Source organism: Podarcis gaigeae (assembly GCF_964106915.1).
Source record: "Podarcis gaigeae genome assembly, chromosome: 5".
Taxonomy (NCBI): Eukaryota; Metazoa; Chordata; class Lepidosauria; order Squamata; family Lacertidae; genus Podarcis; species Podarcis gaigeae.
In genome coordinates, this window is record NC_139681.1 from 4,406,763 (window position 1) to 4,423,376 (window position 16,614).

At 44.7% G+C, this 16,614-nt stretch overlaps 1 protein-coding gene across 3 annotated transcripts in view; it reads left to right on the forward strand.

Annotated features, from left to right (window-relative positions):
* Positions 1 to 16,614, forward strand: part of EFCAB6 (EF-hand calcium binding domain 6) — a 107,726-nt gene that overhangs the window by 81,724 nt on the left and 9,388 nt on the right. For all 3 annotated transcript variants that reach the window (XR_014564189.1, XM_083738715.1, XM_083738716.1), the window contains exons 24-26: positions 3,682 to 3,880; positions 6,119 to 6,307; positions 15,073 to 15,276. Coding sequence is in view for 2 of the 3 variants with exons in the window: in XM_083738715.1 (XP_083594841.1) it covers positions 3,682 to 3,880; positions 6,119 to 6,307; positions 15,073 to 15,276 (592 nt within the window). In the remaining variant the exon portion in view is untranslated. The remainder of the gene's footprint in view (positions 1 to 3,681; positions 3,881 to 6,118; positions 6,308 to 15,072; positions 15,277 to 16,614) is intronic.

The window sequence follows — 16,614 nt, forward strand, 5'->3', positions numbered from 1 at the left end:
TTTAATACCAACTTGGCAATTTATTCCTCTGCTGAAGTGCCTTGATTATTTCCTTTTCCCCAACATCGGAGCCAGCTTGACACAGGCTAATGCATGGATTGGCGCACTCCGCAGCTGCAAGATGCAAAAGCAGTGTTCTTGAATGTGCTCTTTAGGGGAGGGGGGAGTTTTTAGCAGCAGATATTTGGGTCTGTAAATTTTATTTCTTTTTCTGGCATCCTCTTTGTTAAAGCGGCTTCACCCTCATGCCATTTAATTAGTCATTGTTACCAATGAATATTCTGATTTTGGAAAGAGTCGTCACTGAGTGATTTACAGAGCAAGAAGGCCATAAGAGGTACTTCAGTGTTTGATGCCAGAAATGGGATTTGCTGCTTTAGATCTCTGCTAGCAACCTTGGCCGAAGAATTTCATTCTTTGTGAGGAAGAAATGAGGGCTAACCCTATTATTATTATTATTATTATTATTATTATTATTATTATTATTATACCAAAAGTAAAGCTTCCAGGTAGCCAATTCTGGACACTGTTAAAGCACGTAAAATGTCAGTTTATTTCCTTTCCCCACTCCCATTAGAATTTCCCACCTCTGGCATTGAGGTAAATGCATCATTAGCCAGATGTCAACATGGGAAATGTCTTTCTTGACATCCTCCGGCCACTGCTGAGGGGCCTGTGGCTGCCCCACCACTGCTGAGAAGCATCAGTAGCCACGGTTGCCTGCCCTCTGTTTTACGGCAGCATGACCTCCTTGGTGGCGCTTCCACGGTGGTCCATTCCACGGAGGCAGAAGACAAGCAGCGGGGGCCACCTCTGAGTACGTATCCACCCACCCAAGCAAGCAAGCAAGTAGTGGTGGTGACTAGGTGCAACAGCAGCAGTCTGCTCTCTGTTTTCAGCTGCTGTTAACACTCAGCTGCCTTCTCTGTCCGGCAAGTGGTGATGGTGAGGATTTTTCCGAAAGACTCCCCCAAACCTGGAGCTGTTCCTGCTTGAGGGTCTGGAACCCGAGGCCTCTGAGCCAACCCAGCTTGAGGCATAACAACTGTGGAATTTGGCTGCCAGCCTGTGGAGAAAGAGATGCTTAGAATTGTAGAATTGCAGAGTTGGAAGGGACCCCTAGACCACCCCAGTTCACTCCAGGAATCTCAGCTAAAGGATCCATGACAGATGGTCATCCAACCTCTGCTTAAAAACCTCCAAGGAAGGAGAGGCCTCCACCACCTGAGGGAGTCGGCTGCACTGTCAAATAGCTCTTGCTGTCAGAATGTTCTTCCTGGTGTTTATTCAGAATCTCCTTTTTCGTAACTTGAAGTTTGGGTCCTGCTCTCTGGAGCAGCAGAAAACGAGCTTGCTTCATCTTCCATGTGTCAGTCCTTTAGACATTTAAGGATGGTTCTCATATCTCCTCTCAGTCTCCTGTCTACCAGGCTAAACATACCCAGCTCCTTCAACTGTTTCTCATCAGGCTTGGTTTCCAGACCCTTGATCATTTTGGTTGCCCTCCTCTGCTCACATTCCAGCTTGCCAGTATCCTTCTAAAATTGTGGTGCCCAGAACTGGACACAGGACTCCAGGTGGGATCTGATGAAGGTAGAATAAAGCGGACTATTACTTCCCTTGATTAGGACATTATACATCTGCTGATGCAGCCTAGAAAGGCATTAGTCTTTTTTTTTGCTGCTGCATCACACTGCATGTTAACCTTGTGGTCTACCCCTAGATCCTTTTCATATGTCCTACTGGTAAGCCATGTGTCTCCTGTCTTAAATTTGTGCATCTGGTTCTTCCTGCTTAAGTGCAGAACCATACATTTGTCCCTGTTGAAATTCATTTTGTTGGCTTGGGCCCAGCTCTCCAATCTGTTAAGGTCGTTTTGAAATTCTGATTCTGTTTTCTGTGGCATTGGCCTAGTTTGGTGTCAGCTGCAAATTTGATGAGCGTCCCCTCAGTTCCTTCAACCAAGTCATTTATAAAGACATGGAACAACAACGGGCCTCGGACAGAAGCCTACAGCACCCTACCTGTCACATTTTTCCAGGATTATTAGTATTAGTATCAATTAAATTTTTATACTGCACTGTACCCACAGGATGACAATGAACCATTAGTGAGTACTCTTTGGGGTTGGGCCTGTGGCAACAGATCTTGCTGTTAGGTCACTTTGGGGATTGCAGACTAGATTCTTTGTTCTTCACTTCTCAAAACGGCCCTTGGAGAAAAACAGTTGCTATGCAGGGCTTGATGATGTATCATTTGGTATGTTTATGATCAATGTCTACAAATGGGTTTATTGATCCTTAGAGCTACAGGACAAAAACAGATGCTAATTTAATTATACGATGTTTTAAATGAATAAACAAATAGCAATTTTAAAATTAATTTTTCATTAATATTAATTTAAAGTTTGTAGGGTTATCATCTACATCCTAAATATAAAAAATGCAGTTTAAATCTATGAGATTAATATGATAAAATGACAAAACGTTTCATCAATGGGTTAAAAAATATTACAGCCAAGCATTCATATTTCCATTACAGTGCTAAACAAATCCCAGACTTGAAGAAGGTAAAAAATAGCTTTGATATAAATTCACACTTGGGGGCTGGGTTGGAGGGAGATGTTCTATCTGACCTTCCAGTTGAGAGTGAAAGGACACCCCTGTATCTCAAATCTTGTTTGGGTTGTCTTCCATCTCTTTTAATTGAGTCCTTTGTGCCATTTGCCAGACTTTATTTATCTCATCTCTTCTTGATAATGCTTTATCATTTTTCGCTTCTTTTTTTTTACTGTGAAGGATGAGAGCTGATACTCTCATACTGATACTGATTGTAGTGCTGAAAGACTTTCTTCTTTGGTCAGGCTTTCAAAGACTCATGTAGGGGAGTGGCCCAGTGGAGATCCTGGTTCAGTCCCCAGGTGGGGCGTAGTGGGAGAGACCCCTGTGTGAAATCCTGAATAATTTCCGCCATCATCTCTGACCACGGGTCCTGCTAGCTGGGGACTCAAGGTTGAGAAAGGCCGCTGTGGACAGTTCCGAGTGAGATGCACCAATAGTGTAAATTAGATTCCTATGTTCCTAAGTTAAGCAGCCAGGAATTTGCTGGAATTTTGCGACTCACATTTTAACACACACATACCCCCCTGCAACAGAGTATTTCAGGATACACAAGACAAAAATCCAAATAACTGAATACCGTATTTTTCGCTCTATAAGACGCACCAGACCACAAGACGCACCTAGTTTTTGGAGGAGGAAAACAAGAAAAAAAATATTCTGAATCTCAGAAGCCAGAATAGCAAGAGGGATCACTGCTGAGTGAAAGCAGCAATCCCTCTTGCTGTTCTGGCTTCTGGGATAGCTGCGCAGCCTGCATTCGCTCCATATGATGCACAAACATTTCCCCTTACTTTTTAGGAGGAAAAAAGTGAGTCTTATAGAGCAAAAAATACGGTAATCAGTTTAAATATATGTGGATTGAGAATTGTTATTGCATTGTGTAGCTGAGCTTCAAAATAGTGAAAATCCAAACCCTCACTGGCCAATTTAATACTAACCACGTAGCAATTCTAGAATGTTATAAAGCCCTATAATGGAGTGATTAGTTGCAGCAGCTCTAGTAGCAATGCTTGAGAAATGTGAAACAAATATTCAATCTTCTGTTTCTTTTTTCCCTTAGTTTAGGGATTAGCATACAGGACAACAAGCTCTCGTATTTTGATTTTATAAGAGTAATTGATGACCGCGCAGCTTTCAAACGACGGAAAAGGCCTACAGTTCCACCTGTGCCGCCCATCAGTTTTGTGCAGCTCAGCATAGATGAAGCCATGGCAAAAATAAAACAGATAGTTACCTCTTCCTCTGATTTGTTGTACAAGGTAGGTGCCATGCAGTCGTCATTATTTAGTAGCAAAACGCCCATCGCTATGACAAGGAGAGGGAAGGGAATGTTGTGGTCCCCGTCTTTGAACTCGAGGACAAAGAGGATGTGGAAGACTGGGAGCAGGAGTCATGCAGACAGGGGGTCCCAAAAATTCCCACAGTGCTGCCAGCACCTGCTTTGCCTGTGGAAATCGCTCTGCCCCTGCTTTTTGGGCTCTGAAAATGGCTCCCTGTGGAAACCCTTTGCAGTGTAGAAAGTCTTTCAAAAATGGAGAAGCAAAATATGTACTTCATTTTAGCAGGGGTTTCATGCAAGCCACTTCCCAAACCAGGACGTGGTTTTCATGGAATCTTGCTCAGCTGAGCAGGAATTAACCAGCAGATTGGGGTGGGGGGGGGGAGAGAGAGAGAATTAAACATTGCTGCTTTGGCTGTGCACCCCTGTTCTCTGCTGGGAACAAGTGGCTGCAGCCCTCACAGGTGTTATCAGATGATGTTATGGGCCAGCTTGGACCCTCTGGCAGACTAAGACTGGCCTGCAAGCCATAGTAGGTACACAACCTTATCAGTCATGGCCCAAGAGACAGTGCTTCAAATACAGTGGTACCTCGGGTTAAGAACTTAATTCGTTCTGGAGGTCCATTCTTAACCTGAAACTGTTCTTAACCTGAAGCACCACTTTAGCTAATGGGGCCTCCTGCTGCTGCCGTGCCACCAGAGCATGATTTTTGTTCTCATCCTGAAGCAAAGTTCTTAACCCAAGGTACTATTTCTGGGTTAGCGGAGTCTGTAACCTGAAGCGTCTGTAACCCGAGGTACCACTGTGGTGTTTTGATGGTCCTGCTTGTCAGTTGTGCTACATCAACATGTCACCACTATGCTAGAGCGGGTACAAAACGACTGACACTTTTTTCATATGTGGTGTGAATGCTTCCATTTTTAGGATTTTAGGGAAATACTGAAGATTGTTTCTCGGTCACGTAATCTGCAATCCATCGCTTGCATTGCTGTCTTATCTTCCCCAATGACCAAAACATCTTGCCTTGCAAGGATTTCGTATTTCTCCTAATTGGCCTTGCACAAGGGTCAGCAAACTTTTTCAGCAGGGGGCCGGTCCACTGTCCCACAGACCTTGTGGGGGGCCAGACTATATTTGGGGGGAATGAACAAATTCCTATGCCCCACAAATAACCCAGAGATGCATTTTAAGTAAAAGGGCACATTTTACTCATGTAAAAACATGCTGATTCCTGGACTTGGAATGCGATTGGGCCGGATCCGGCCCCCAGGCCTTAGTTTGCCTACACAAGGTCTTGCATGAGGAGATAGCACAGCACTGGAGATACCAAATCCATGGTTTTAACTGGGGCTGACTTCACAAAGTGTGGTAGCTGGTGCTTCCTTCCACAACTCTCTGGGGGGAGCCCTGAGTCGGTGGGTGGGGGCTACTGTCGTGCTTCAATTATCTGGTAGACATGATCATGCCATGGATGTACTAGACTTGTACTTGGTTATTGGTAAACAATAAAAATGATGCATTGAGGGGCCCTTTATCATCTTCCTTTTACTTGATTGTAATATGTCTGAATTGCTTGACATTATAAGCCACTGTGTTACTGTTTAAATAGGGTCTGACTTCTATAAATAAATAGTAGGGCATCTCAAGTGGGCTGAACTTGCAGCTGATTCAGCTGTTACACTTATCAGTGTACTTTTCAGACGTGTAAGAGACTTGCACGTGTTTGCAAATCCTGGCCTGGCAGCCAGGCTTGACTGCAGCTCCTCTTCCGTGGGACATGAAGCTGCTCACCTGCTTTCACCACCCAATTACATTTGGAAGGGATAGGTCCCACTGCTTGACAGGCCAACACTCCTCATATCTTTTCTCATCCCAGCTAAGCTCTCCTGCTATCTTTAAACACCCCAGGTTCTCTGGTTGCCTCTGGTTGCTATGGAGGCCTGTTGTAAACAGCCTTCCCATCTGACACTCTAGATAATGAGTCCTGCCAGAAGAGAATAAGCTATTGAAACAGCTCAGCTTAAAAAATGGTTGAGCAAGGATTCCTTGGGAAGCTCTTAGCGGCGTTTTGTATGCAGAATACTTGAGGCGGCGAGTGGGATGTGCATTGCCTATGCATTTATTTCCACAGCTCAGTAATAGCTCTACTAGAGAGAAATGACTTCTTTCCAAATGCCGGCTATTTGGAGTTACTTTGCTTCTCTGCTATTTGCAGGCCTTTTCTGCTTTTGACAAGGACCGCACGGGAGCAATTTCCGCCTTGGATTTCCGGCAGGTGCTCCACCACTTCTGCTTCACGCTTTCCGACAAACAGTTCAACCACCTCATCAAACTGCAGCGGCTTCGTGGAGAGCACTCCATAGACTGGAAATATTTTCTGCAAAAATTCAACAATTTCTCTGGGGTAAGAATGGGCACAAGACCCTTGTGCATCAGAATGAGCTGGTTGGGAAAGATTGGGCAGAAACCGGGGTGGTCAGAAGCTGGTCCAGAAAACAATAATACGTGGCCTTTTCTTCCGTGTGCTCAGGGCACATTATAGAGGGCTTGTCCCCTTTTGTGCTGACAACCCCACCCTCCCTGAAATAGGTTAGTCTGAGAAATGAGCTGCTGGCTCATGGTCAATAGGAAGATGATCACAGGTCTTTCCAGTCCCAAGACCAGCACTTAACCTCATTTACTCTCCAGGATAGGAAAACGGCTCTTTCTTCCAACACAGCTCAGCTGCAGACTTTCAGGCAAATGAGAGGGGACTGCTTACTTGTAGAAGAGGAGAAAGAGCCTCAATTCCTCTCTGCACGGGGGAAGAGTGAGCTTAATAGTCCTCTCCTTGTGTTGCGCAGCAGGTGGAAGAAAGTAGATAATGTTCCTAATGGAGGGGTTGGAGTTTGGGCTCAGGGTTATGTGGGGCCAGATGAGAAGCGCCCCCCCCCCCCCGCTCAGTCAGGTTAGGCCCTTCATGCCACCCACTGCCAGCCCCTGCCTCTCCCTGTCCCTTTGCTATTACAAGTCGTTATTATTTCACAGGTCAGAATGCCTTTGTGACACAAGCAAATAGTTAAAGTGTAGTTTGCAAGCCAAAATTAGCATTCTTTCTCTGCAGTACCCCAGCCCTCATCTTAACTTGTACCTCAACCTGGTATAAGCCATCAAGCCTATGGTTCAGAACAACCTACTTGAAGCACATTCACAGGCAGGCATGTGCCTCAGTGAACATGGGAACATGAATCCAAGACATTGCACCTTCAGTGTGGATAATTTCATAAATTAGGTATTCCTGACGTAAAAGCCATTTCCTGGTGGGAAATGAGCTGGCCTTCTCTGGAGTCCTAAGTATGAGTTCAGTGGGACTTGTTAACAAGTAAGTGTTCATGGAATCATATCCTTAAGCTACAATGTGCTAGGAGTTTGTCTTTTGGGATTTCAGATTGTAGAAACAGGCTGGAAGATAGAAACAATTAGATAAAAAAGAAAGCCACATTCTTGTAGCGTTTTATTCTTTGGAGCATCAGTTCAATTTTTTTCTAGACTAGGGACAAAAAACGTAGTACCATAGAATAACTTCAAGTGACTCACAAAAAGTTGCTGTAGGAAAATGTAAATACGTCAGCATGGGCTTTTATGATAGGCATATTGATAAAGACTAATGGCATCCTACCAAAGGAGAAGGACAGTATAAGAAGTGTCATTTGCTTTGTCTCCGATGCAGAAATCGTTGCTTGCAACAATGTGTGTGTGTGTGTGTGTGTGTGTGTGTGTGTGTGAGAGAGAGAGAGAGAGAGAGAGAGAGAGAGCACGCACACAAATGGATAGCGGGTGCCGAAATGAGCACATCATCTGTAGCATATAGTATAAATGAGTGTTTTGTTAAATGCCTGAACTTCGTTCTCTCTGTGCATTCCAGTCTGGATTTGGCAACACAGTCCTTACCACGAATGTTCCTTACTGGGTCAGGACCAAAGTGTTTCCAATCTGGGCTCCCATTCAAAAGAATCCTAAAATTACAATTTTGGAAGGGACCCCAAGAGTCATCTGATGCAACCCCCTGCGATGCAGGAATTTCCACTAAAGCATCCAAGATGGAGGTTTTTAAGCAGAGGTTGGATGGCCATCTAAGAAGAGAGAGCCCCTTTCACCGTCAAACAGCTCTTCCCATCAGAAGTTTCTTCCTCATGCTTAATTGGAATCTCCTTTCTTGTGACTTGAAGCCACTGGTTCAGGTCGTAGCCTCTGGAGGTTTTGTATCTCTTCTTATCACTTGACGGATGGAGGCTGACTGTGTGTACTGCCTTCATTGAAAAGCACTGCATTTGAGATTATAGGAAGCCGTATTAAAGTTCTCTGTGGAACTAGCGGGGTTCTGATGGTAAATGAGGGAGGTTGTGGGGCAGTGAAGGCTGGCCAAACCTCCTCTGCCAATGCACAAAGTGCATCCAGGCAGTTTCTGGAGAAGCACTAGTTATCTACCAATAGACTCACGAAGATCTGTTTTACTGATTGGACCCGGGAATGCCCTTACACAGAAGTATTCTACACATAAGCATGAGTCTGTGCACGGAGGCCCTTCACACACCTGCCAAATGGTGGGAGGAGGGTGGGAGGCTTGGTTTAGCCCAAGCAACCCTGCAAGCCCCCTCTTCTGTGATGCCCCATTCATACATGCAACCCATCACTTGATATTGCAGTCATCAAGTGAAAAATGTCTGTATGTGAACCTGCCCATCCCCTTTCCAGGTGTATATGAAGAGGAGTGTTTGCCAAATCATCTTTCACCTTCTAAATTAATAAGACACGTTAAGTGCTGCAATAGGCAAAGTTCATATTGTGGGAGGGAAATATCTCCTTTAACACGGTGCTTTTTGATTGCAGGTTTGAGCACAATTTCATCCCTAGTTACATGAACAATTAACCATATGCAGGCTAAAATTCAGGCATCCCTTCAGAATTCTTCACCTAAGGGGAGTCTTAAGTTTTCCCACCTTGGATACCACATTTGATCAGGAGTCTCAAGAGCACTTTCTGTACTGGTGAAAGAAAAACTAATAAAAACCTCTATCATACCTTTAGAAATCAACTGTTGTTTTATCTGTGAAATATAATATCTGAAGTGGTAATAGGACATTGTGTAAAACAGAATACAGGAATTTCAGGGCAATATCCAGGGAAAAGGTGAAGCTGGAACACTTCTTCCTTACATGCTTGTTTTCTATGTGCAGAGATGTGGGGGGTTTTCAAGGCTCAAGCTCGCACCTGATCCCAAACCTAGGGGGAAAGCTATAGCAAACCTCTGCAGGGATAGGGGTCAGTCCCTTGTGGCAATAGATACCTCGTGGGTATTTTCCTACTGATACGCCTAGTGATGCCCTTGTCAATCGTGACTAGCACCAAGATGCCCTCTTCTATTTATGGTTTTCCAAAGATCTGGATTCACTTTTATCTGCTCTGTCTAGGGCACAACAGAATTTGTTATGGTAACTTCTGGTGCTCCTTCTTGTGAGTTCCAGATCTCAGTTTGTGCCACAGCCTGAGGACATATTCAAGCTTCTCAAAGAGGGTAGACCTATTATTGCATGTGCTGTGGACCCAATCCCCACCATTGCTGAGTAGACCAGAGCCGATTTGCTGAGTAGAATCATAGAATCCTAGAGTTGGAAGGGACCCTGAGGATCATCTAGTCCAACCCCCTGCAATCAGGAATATGTAGTTGTCCCTTACGGGGATTGAACCTGCAACCTTGGTGTTTTCAGCACCATGCTCTAACCAACTGAGCTATCCAGTAGAGGCAGTGAATGCTCCTTAAGAAAGTGTGGTACTAGCAGCTCTTAAGGAAACTTCATAGCCTGACCCAACTTATTTCGTAACTATCATTCTCTGTCAAAGTTGTCATGATAAGCCAACTCCAATATATTCTTGCATTATTTAGATCCATTCCAGTCTGGCTTCTGGCCTCATTTTGAGACCAAGAGTGCCCTGATGGTGTGGTCAACTCCTCAGATTAAAAAAGGTTAGTCACCGTTCTCTTAGTTTTTTAGCAACTGTACCTTTCCCTTGAGAAACAAAAACTGGCCACATTCATTTATGCCCTGTTTATTTTCATACTGAAATATGTTCTACATGGGCTTGCCTTTGAAGAGAGTTTACAAAATTGACCCAAAATGCTGAGTGGATCTAGCAGACTGGAGCATAGAACTCTGTTTTTGTGTCATCTGCACTGGTTACCAAAGTGCTGGAAATGAGTCTCCAAACATTAGTTTTAAGCCCTAACCAGCCCAGAACCAGAGCTTCTTAAGAATTGCCTCCACTCCCATGAATCTGCCTCACCCCTGAGATAATCTACTGAAGTCCTGCTTGGTGTCCCCCTCCACTGCCTGAGGTGCAGCAGCCGCGCATGAGGCGCATGGACTTTTTGTGGGACACCCTTCCCCAGGAGTGACTGGCCTCATCCTAGCTCGTGTTTCAGCCTGCACCAAGATATTTCAGCAGGTTTTTAAAGGTACAGGGTTATAAAACACTCTACTTTCAATCTGGGGTGGGGGGTGGGGAATTCTAATGCTTACCTAGTAAAAATGGCAACAGCCCCACACAAGGGGGAATCAGCAGACTCTGAGAATCCCCAACATACGCAAAAACATGAAAAACTCTAGAGAGAAACAAAGGAGGATTTTATAAAGCTTAAAAAAAACCTGGAAGAAATGGACTGTTGGTGCATGCCTGACTTTGCTCTGAAATGGTTGTCCTAGGCTTGTATGGGGGTGTGGAAGAAAGTATTGGCCAGTTGGCTTGCTGTTCCATTTCTAGAACATTGTTTCTGTTCTAGCGCTCAGAAAAGGATGAAAGAGGGTTTAGCCGCACCCAGAGCCCTGCTCCTTATAGCTTAGCCAGGCTTTGTGCAACTGCCCAGCAGTTCTCTTCATCCTCACCCATTCCCGCCTCTCTCCCTATTCAGACGGAAGGCAGAGACAGCCCCCTTCTCCTTGCTGCCGAAGGTCTGAGCATCTTGCAAGGTGAGCAGGAACATCCCCTGCTTGGTCTGGTGCGGGGAGCCTTGGCCCCATTCCGACAGCTCCCCTGCCTTTGCCAGATGGGAAAAGCCAGCCATACACTGACCTGCCTCACCTGCTCACCTGTCAGTCTACTTGTTCGCTCTTGCCCTCCCAATGTCCTCCGTCCTTCCCACTCTCCCTTGCACCTGATCATTTGCCTGCCCATTCATGCTGGGCAAACCCCTCTTCCCCCAGGCACATGCAGAAACAGTATTTTATGATGGATCCCATTAGTCTGATATATGGCTTTTTGATTCCCCACTTTGATGGTGGTTGGTGTTGTTTTTAATCTGTTTTATCTATCGTTTTCAATTTTGTCTTTCTATTTGAATAAATATGCTGTATGCCCCTGGTAAATGTATTTCATGTATGTCCATCTCGTCATTGCCTGTTTCACCCCTGTTAGGGCCTTAGGATTTATCCTTGGAGTTGGCAACAGAATGCTGACTGTTACAGGACTCGTCTTTTGTAGATACTTGACTATTTTAAGTTTAACATATAAATTAATGTAGTATGCTGCTTATTCGAGCATATTACAAAAACCTGATTATTATACATTACACAAAACCTGATCGCTGAGGTATAGGTGGAAACACGTAGCAAAAGTCTCCAGCTCTGATCATTAAAGTATGGAAAATTTACTGAACTAGTAAAGTTGAAGCCTGTGAAGAGATGGGAAATAAATGGCACCTCATAAATAAAAATGCAATTCTCAACTGCAAAAGTGAATAATTAGCATACCCCAGAACCAAAATCCATTTTATGCTTAGAAATAGTTAAATGCATTGAAACTAAGGACGCTTCAGAAGGTCCCACTCCCCTCCCCTTACACTTAATTCATCACTAGGGTCTTTTGACGATGCTGATGTATGCTAATGAGACTTACATTCTGAATAATTCTATATAGTTCTGATTTAAATGAGATGAGCAAATTGTCAGCTGAATCACAGTTTTTGTTTCTGTTTATCAAGGTCCATAACTGCACTAGTGTATACAGTTGATTTTTAATAAAGCTAGGGTTTTTTCCTCCTTTTTCTTTTCCCTTGACAGTTATTTCTATTTGAATGAGGGTTTTCAAATGCGGGTTAAGTTAGTGGGAAGCCAAATTAATGTTGTGTGTTTTCTTCCTTTCCTAATGCTACCTCTGCAAAGCCTTCCAGAAGGCAGAGAGTATCAAGTAGAGTTGACTTGAGAGAGTCTTTTTACTGTCAGTTTTACTTCTGTAACTGTCTCAAGCATTTCTGGCGTGGTCTGAATGGCTCCCTCAAAAACGTGACAAATTTTCTTCCAAATCCTGGACACAGTGGGTTGCATCCAACCAGAGTAGACCCATTAAAATTAATGGACCCAAGTTGGTCTGTGCCATTGTTTCCAGTGGGTTTACTTCAAGTAGGACTAACACTAGATACAACTTATTAAGTCAGGGAAGGGTAGCCTGCTACCTAAGGCCCAGCCTAATTTCATGCAGCCCTTGGCCTAATTTCATGAATGTTGTAAGTAGAGGGACACAGGAGAACAGTGGACTGGTCGACTACTTTTGGCTTGAAGCCTACCTATCATTCATTTATGGTCCCCTGCCCAGATTACCTCTGAAGGAGTCTGTCAACAGGAAAAAAATATGCACACACGTGTGAGGGGCAAATGTGAGAAAGCCTACAAAAGACTATTCTGTATCCCTGTGTCAAAAACTGTCCTCCAATTTCTTGAAAGATTTCTTCCACTGTGAAAGCAGCTTCAGATCTTTCGCCTCATTCACTTGTGAATTGCTTTAGAATTTGGTAGGTGTAGGTTTAAGTATACCTTATCCCTGTGAGATAACCAAGGGTATCTGTCTATGTTTCTCAGCTTTCTGCAGCCTTTCTGACTGCCATGATCTGAAAAAGATCCATGGGAGGTGTTACCCCATAACATCTTTCTGGGCTTTAATGGTTGTGTGGCACGCCAGAGAGGCTGACTAGCAAGTGCTTAAGATCTGTGCATATTCTCTTTAAGGGAAAGTCCTTCCTTTAACTAAACAATAATTCTACACTTATTTGTAAGCTGAAGGGCTTCACTTGTGAAACCGCCACAGAGAACAGCACCGGACACTTGCTAGGCAGCCTCTTTGCCTCCTCACTTTCCTAACAGGAAAGTCCAGCCAAGGAGATCTTTGGTTTTTTTCCAGAAAGCACAGGCTCTCAGGAAGGCTGCAAAATGCAGGTCACTGAAGAGATGATTTGTCTATTGAAAGAACTCACACAAAACTCCTCAGCCGCTGTGAAAGTCAGGTGAGTGCAACGGCAAAACCCACCCACAACCCACCCAGGATCATTTCACTGAAATTTTTTCTCCCCTTTGATAATTTTTTAATGCAGTTTCTTATTAATTGATGGAGTGTGGAAATACAGAAGGATTTTTCTGCACAGGGCTAATACACAGTGCCCTGATTCTAGCATAAGAGGTTTAGGGAAAGTTTTCAGTAGCTAAGCTTTGCCTGCCTGTCCAAAGTCAGTGGATTTCTCGGTCCAAAGGAAGAAGACAGGAAAAGAGGCCTTTAAACAACAACAACAAACAACAACTCTCCAGGGCTTTTCATACACAAAGGCTCTTTCCTTGCTTTGCCCTGTATGCCAACAGGACCTGCACTGAATGGTTTCCAGGGAACTCTGCTGGGGGGTGGGCTGTTTAAAACCAGCTGGCAGAACGTTGACTCTTCAAGGTTCCAGGACAGTTGAACCGGACAATTGCTGGGTTGCTATAACTCAGTGCCACTAGAGAGGTACAGTCCGGTTCGGAGGAAAAGGGTTTGAAGCGGCAGAATCAGCTGCAGCATTTTGGAAGGAAGAACTCCGGGGCACCTTTGCCTAAAAGGGTCCCGTAACTGCCTGTGAGGGCCTGAGAGGCAGAGGCAAGAGGGGTTGTGTAAGCTAAAAGAACAGGCCAGCTCTCCTTGCGACACGATCCTAAGTGATTGTGGGCTGTGCTGCATGGGGAGTTTGGCACAGCCTGCTGCCTCCTACCCAATTAAGGAAGGACTGTGATGTTAGCCTTCTCAGAGTTTGGGCCCTTAGTTTCTCTAGGCCAGGGTCAGCAAGGTTTACCTCGCCTGGGCCAGTTCACTCCAGTGGAGATCCCTCCGTGGGCTGGATCGCCTGTGCACCCACGATCTCCGGCATCTACGTCTGCGCAGACGTGATTTCCGGCACCACGGAAGCAAGCACCGGTTTAGCATAGTATTCAGGGACTTGCCAAGCGGGCGGCTTGGTTTGGGGCAGCTCGGGGGCAGGTTAAATGACCCCCGTGGGCTGCTTGTGGCCCATGGGCCTTAGGTTGCCGACCCCTGCTCTAGGCGCCCCCCACCGCAGGCCTCCAGTGTTCGCTTAAGAGAGGTCACACCAGAGGTTTTGTGGCCATCGTTGCAGAGGAGACTGAACTCCTGGAAGGAAATTTGTGTAGAACCTTCTGGAAGAGACCTGTTTTTAAAAGATGGTGCAAAAGGCAACACTGATCTGGAAGCCCAGACTCCACTTATCATGGAACCCCAACCAAGGAAGTCCTCCTTGCCCTTGGCGCTCACTTCCTTCCTCCTGCTGTCTATATCCACTCCTAGCCTAAAGATCAAGCTTGCATGTTCTTCTAGGCAAGAAACTGTATGTTGCTTATGAAACACAATGTTAGACACATAGTGCTATAGTGATAAAACAATGACATATGGATGAATAGTTAATCTATGTCCCATTCACACACACATACCTCTAGCAGTGGATCCAGAAACTCACAATACTGTGCCATCTGTGTGAATGCCAGGTGTGAGATGGGCAGGATGAGTCAGGTTTGGGTTTATCAGCTAATCACTCTGCTGTTTACCTTGCTCCTTGTATTAACCAAGTGATATTTTTCTTCAAAGGCCTGGGTCCTTGGCTTTAGGTTGCAGCTATTTAATAGAGGGTTTTACATTTTTCTTCACCCAACTGCTTGTCATTTCCTGCAGCACTTTTTAAATACTGTTAAGTCAATTTCATTGGTGCAAAAAACTGAAGGTGACCTTTTCTACAGACCTCTTGGCATGACTTCCTAAATGTTGTCTTTTGTATATTATCAGTAGATCTGTTTGTGATTCCCCCTCCCCCATGTATGTTCCACTTAGACTGAGAGACAGCATAAGAAATTTGCTTGCCGAGATCTGTCCAATCAAGAGGTCTTTGCCCGTATTCAAGAAGTAATAGGCACTCGCTATCAGACCCTTGAAGGGGAGTTTAAAAACGCAGATCGCACAGGAGAAGGCACCGTCTCCAAAGAGGACTTCAGAGATATCTGCAACCGGTGGTTTTTCCTTTTGACCGACGAGCAGGTAAGAAAACTGGTGGGCAGGGACAGTATTTCTCATAAGGCAAAAGCACACTTTTGTATACAGGAGGAATCTTTGAGAGGGGAGGGGGTGTCAGGAGAGCTGCAAGTTTACGACTTGAGGATAAAGGTAAGCAGGACAGCAGGAGAGTGCATTTGCTGTGTCTTCTGTGGGTCTTTCCCTGGTCGTTCTGTTCACCCTCTTTCTGGACCTGCAGTAATAAATAGGACTTAACATTGTCCCCCAGAAAGCAGCTTAAACAGCTGGAACAAGTGGGAGATAATGTGTCTATGTGTCGTTATCCTCTCACATATTCAAGGACTGTTCCTCAAACTTTTGATGTAGCAGAAGCATGTCCCCCTACCCAGCTTTAATTTGAATGGGAAGCAAACTTCGCCCTTGTATCCTGGATATGTCTCCATGCTAGTGAGTGCTGCAGCCTTGCCTTCAGATTGGAATTATTGCTGAGGCACAAGATGGTGCCTCCTCTGTGTAAAGCTCATGATGTCGTGTCTCTGCCTCAGGAATGGGGAGAAAGTGAAATCACAATGCCTGACGCAGAGATGTAGCACAGGGGCTGATTGGAAGGAGGAAAAGCCAGAGCACTAGGTCATACAGAGCTGCAATGGGCATCCTCTTCTGTGGGGAGCAGGAAAGGGGTCTTATTTAATCATTTGCTCCTTATGGCACATGAGTAGTTCTCAGATGGTGAGCAGAGTTCAGAAACTCCGACTGTATGCAGTTGTCTCCAGAGCAGCATGGTCTCTGAGCGCATGGGAACAGCTCCTATGCTCTTCTGAATAGCTGCCTCTCTAGGACCCGCCTTGGAAAAGCAATCTTTATATGGGCCTCATTTGACATCAAGGAAGCAATGAAATGTTAATTGCAGTTAAGTTTCCGTGTGGCTCAGCTTGTAGCTTCATTTCAGCTGGATCGTAGATAGTTTCCTTCCCTACTAAGCTGTTGATATTACACACATATCCCAAGCGGACGGCCTTCAACCGGCTGTTAAAACAGTCTCTGCTAACTTAGTGCACAAAGCACTTATAATATTTAATTGATGCTTGTAAAACATGTTGCTATCCTCTGATGTAGTGCGAAGTGTGTTTTGTTTTCTATAATTTATAATATGGCAGAAACTTGGCCAGTGGGGGAAAGTTGAAAAGAAATTCAAAATGTAGGTCTGGCCTTTGAAGTTTAACTGCAACTTGCCACATGCATATCAAAGGCTTAGAGGTGATGAGCTTTCTTCAAGGTCTGATATCACTGTTTGTCAGAGAGGGTTTCTTAAAAAAAAAGGAAAAACAAAACTTTACAGTTTGTACATCTGAAATCTAGAAC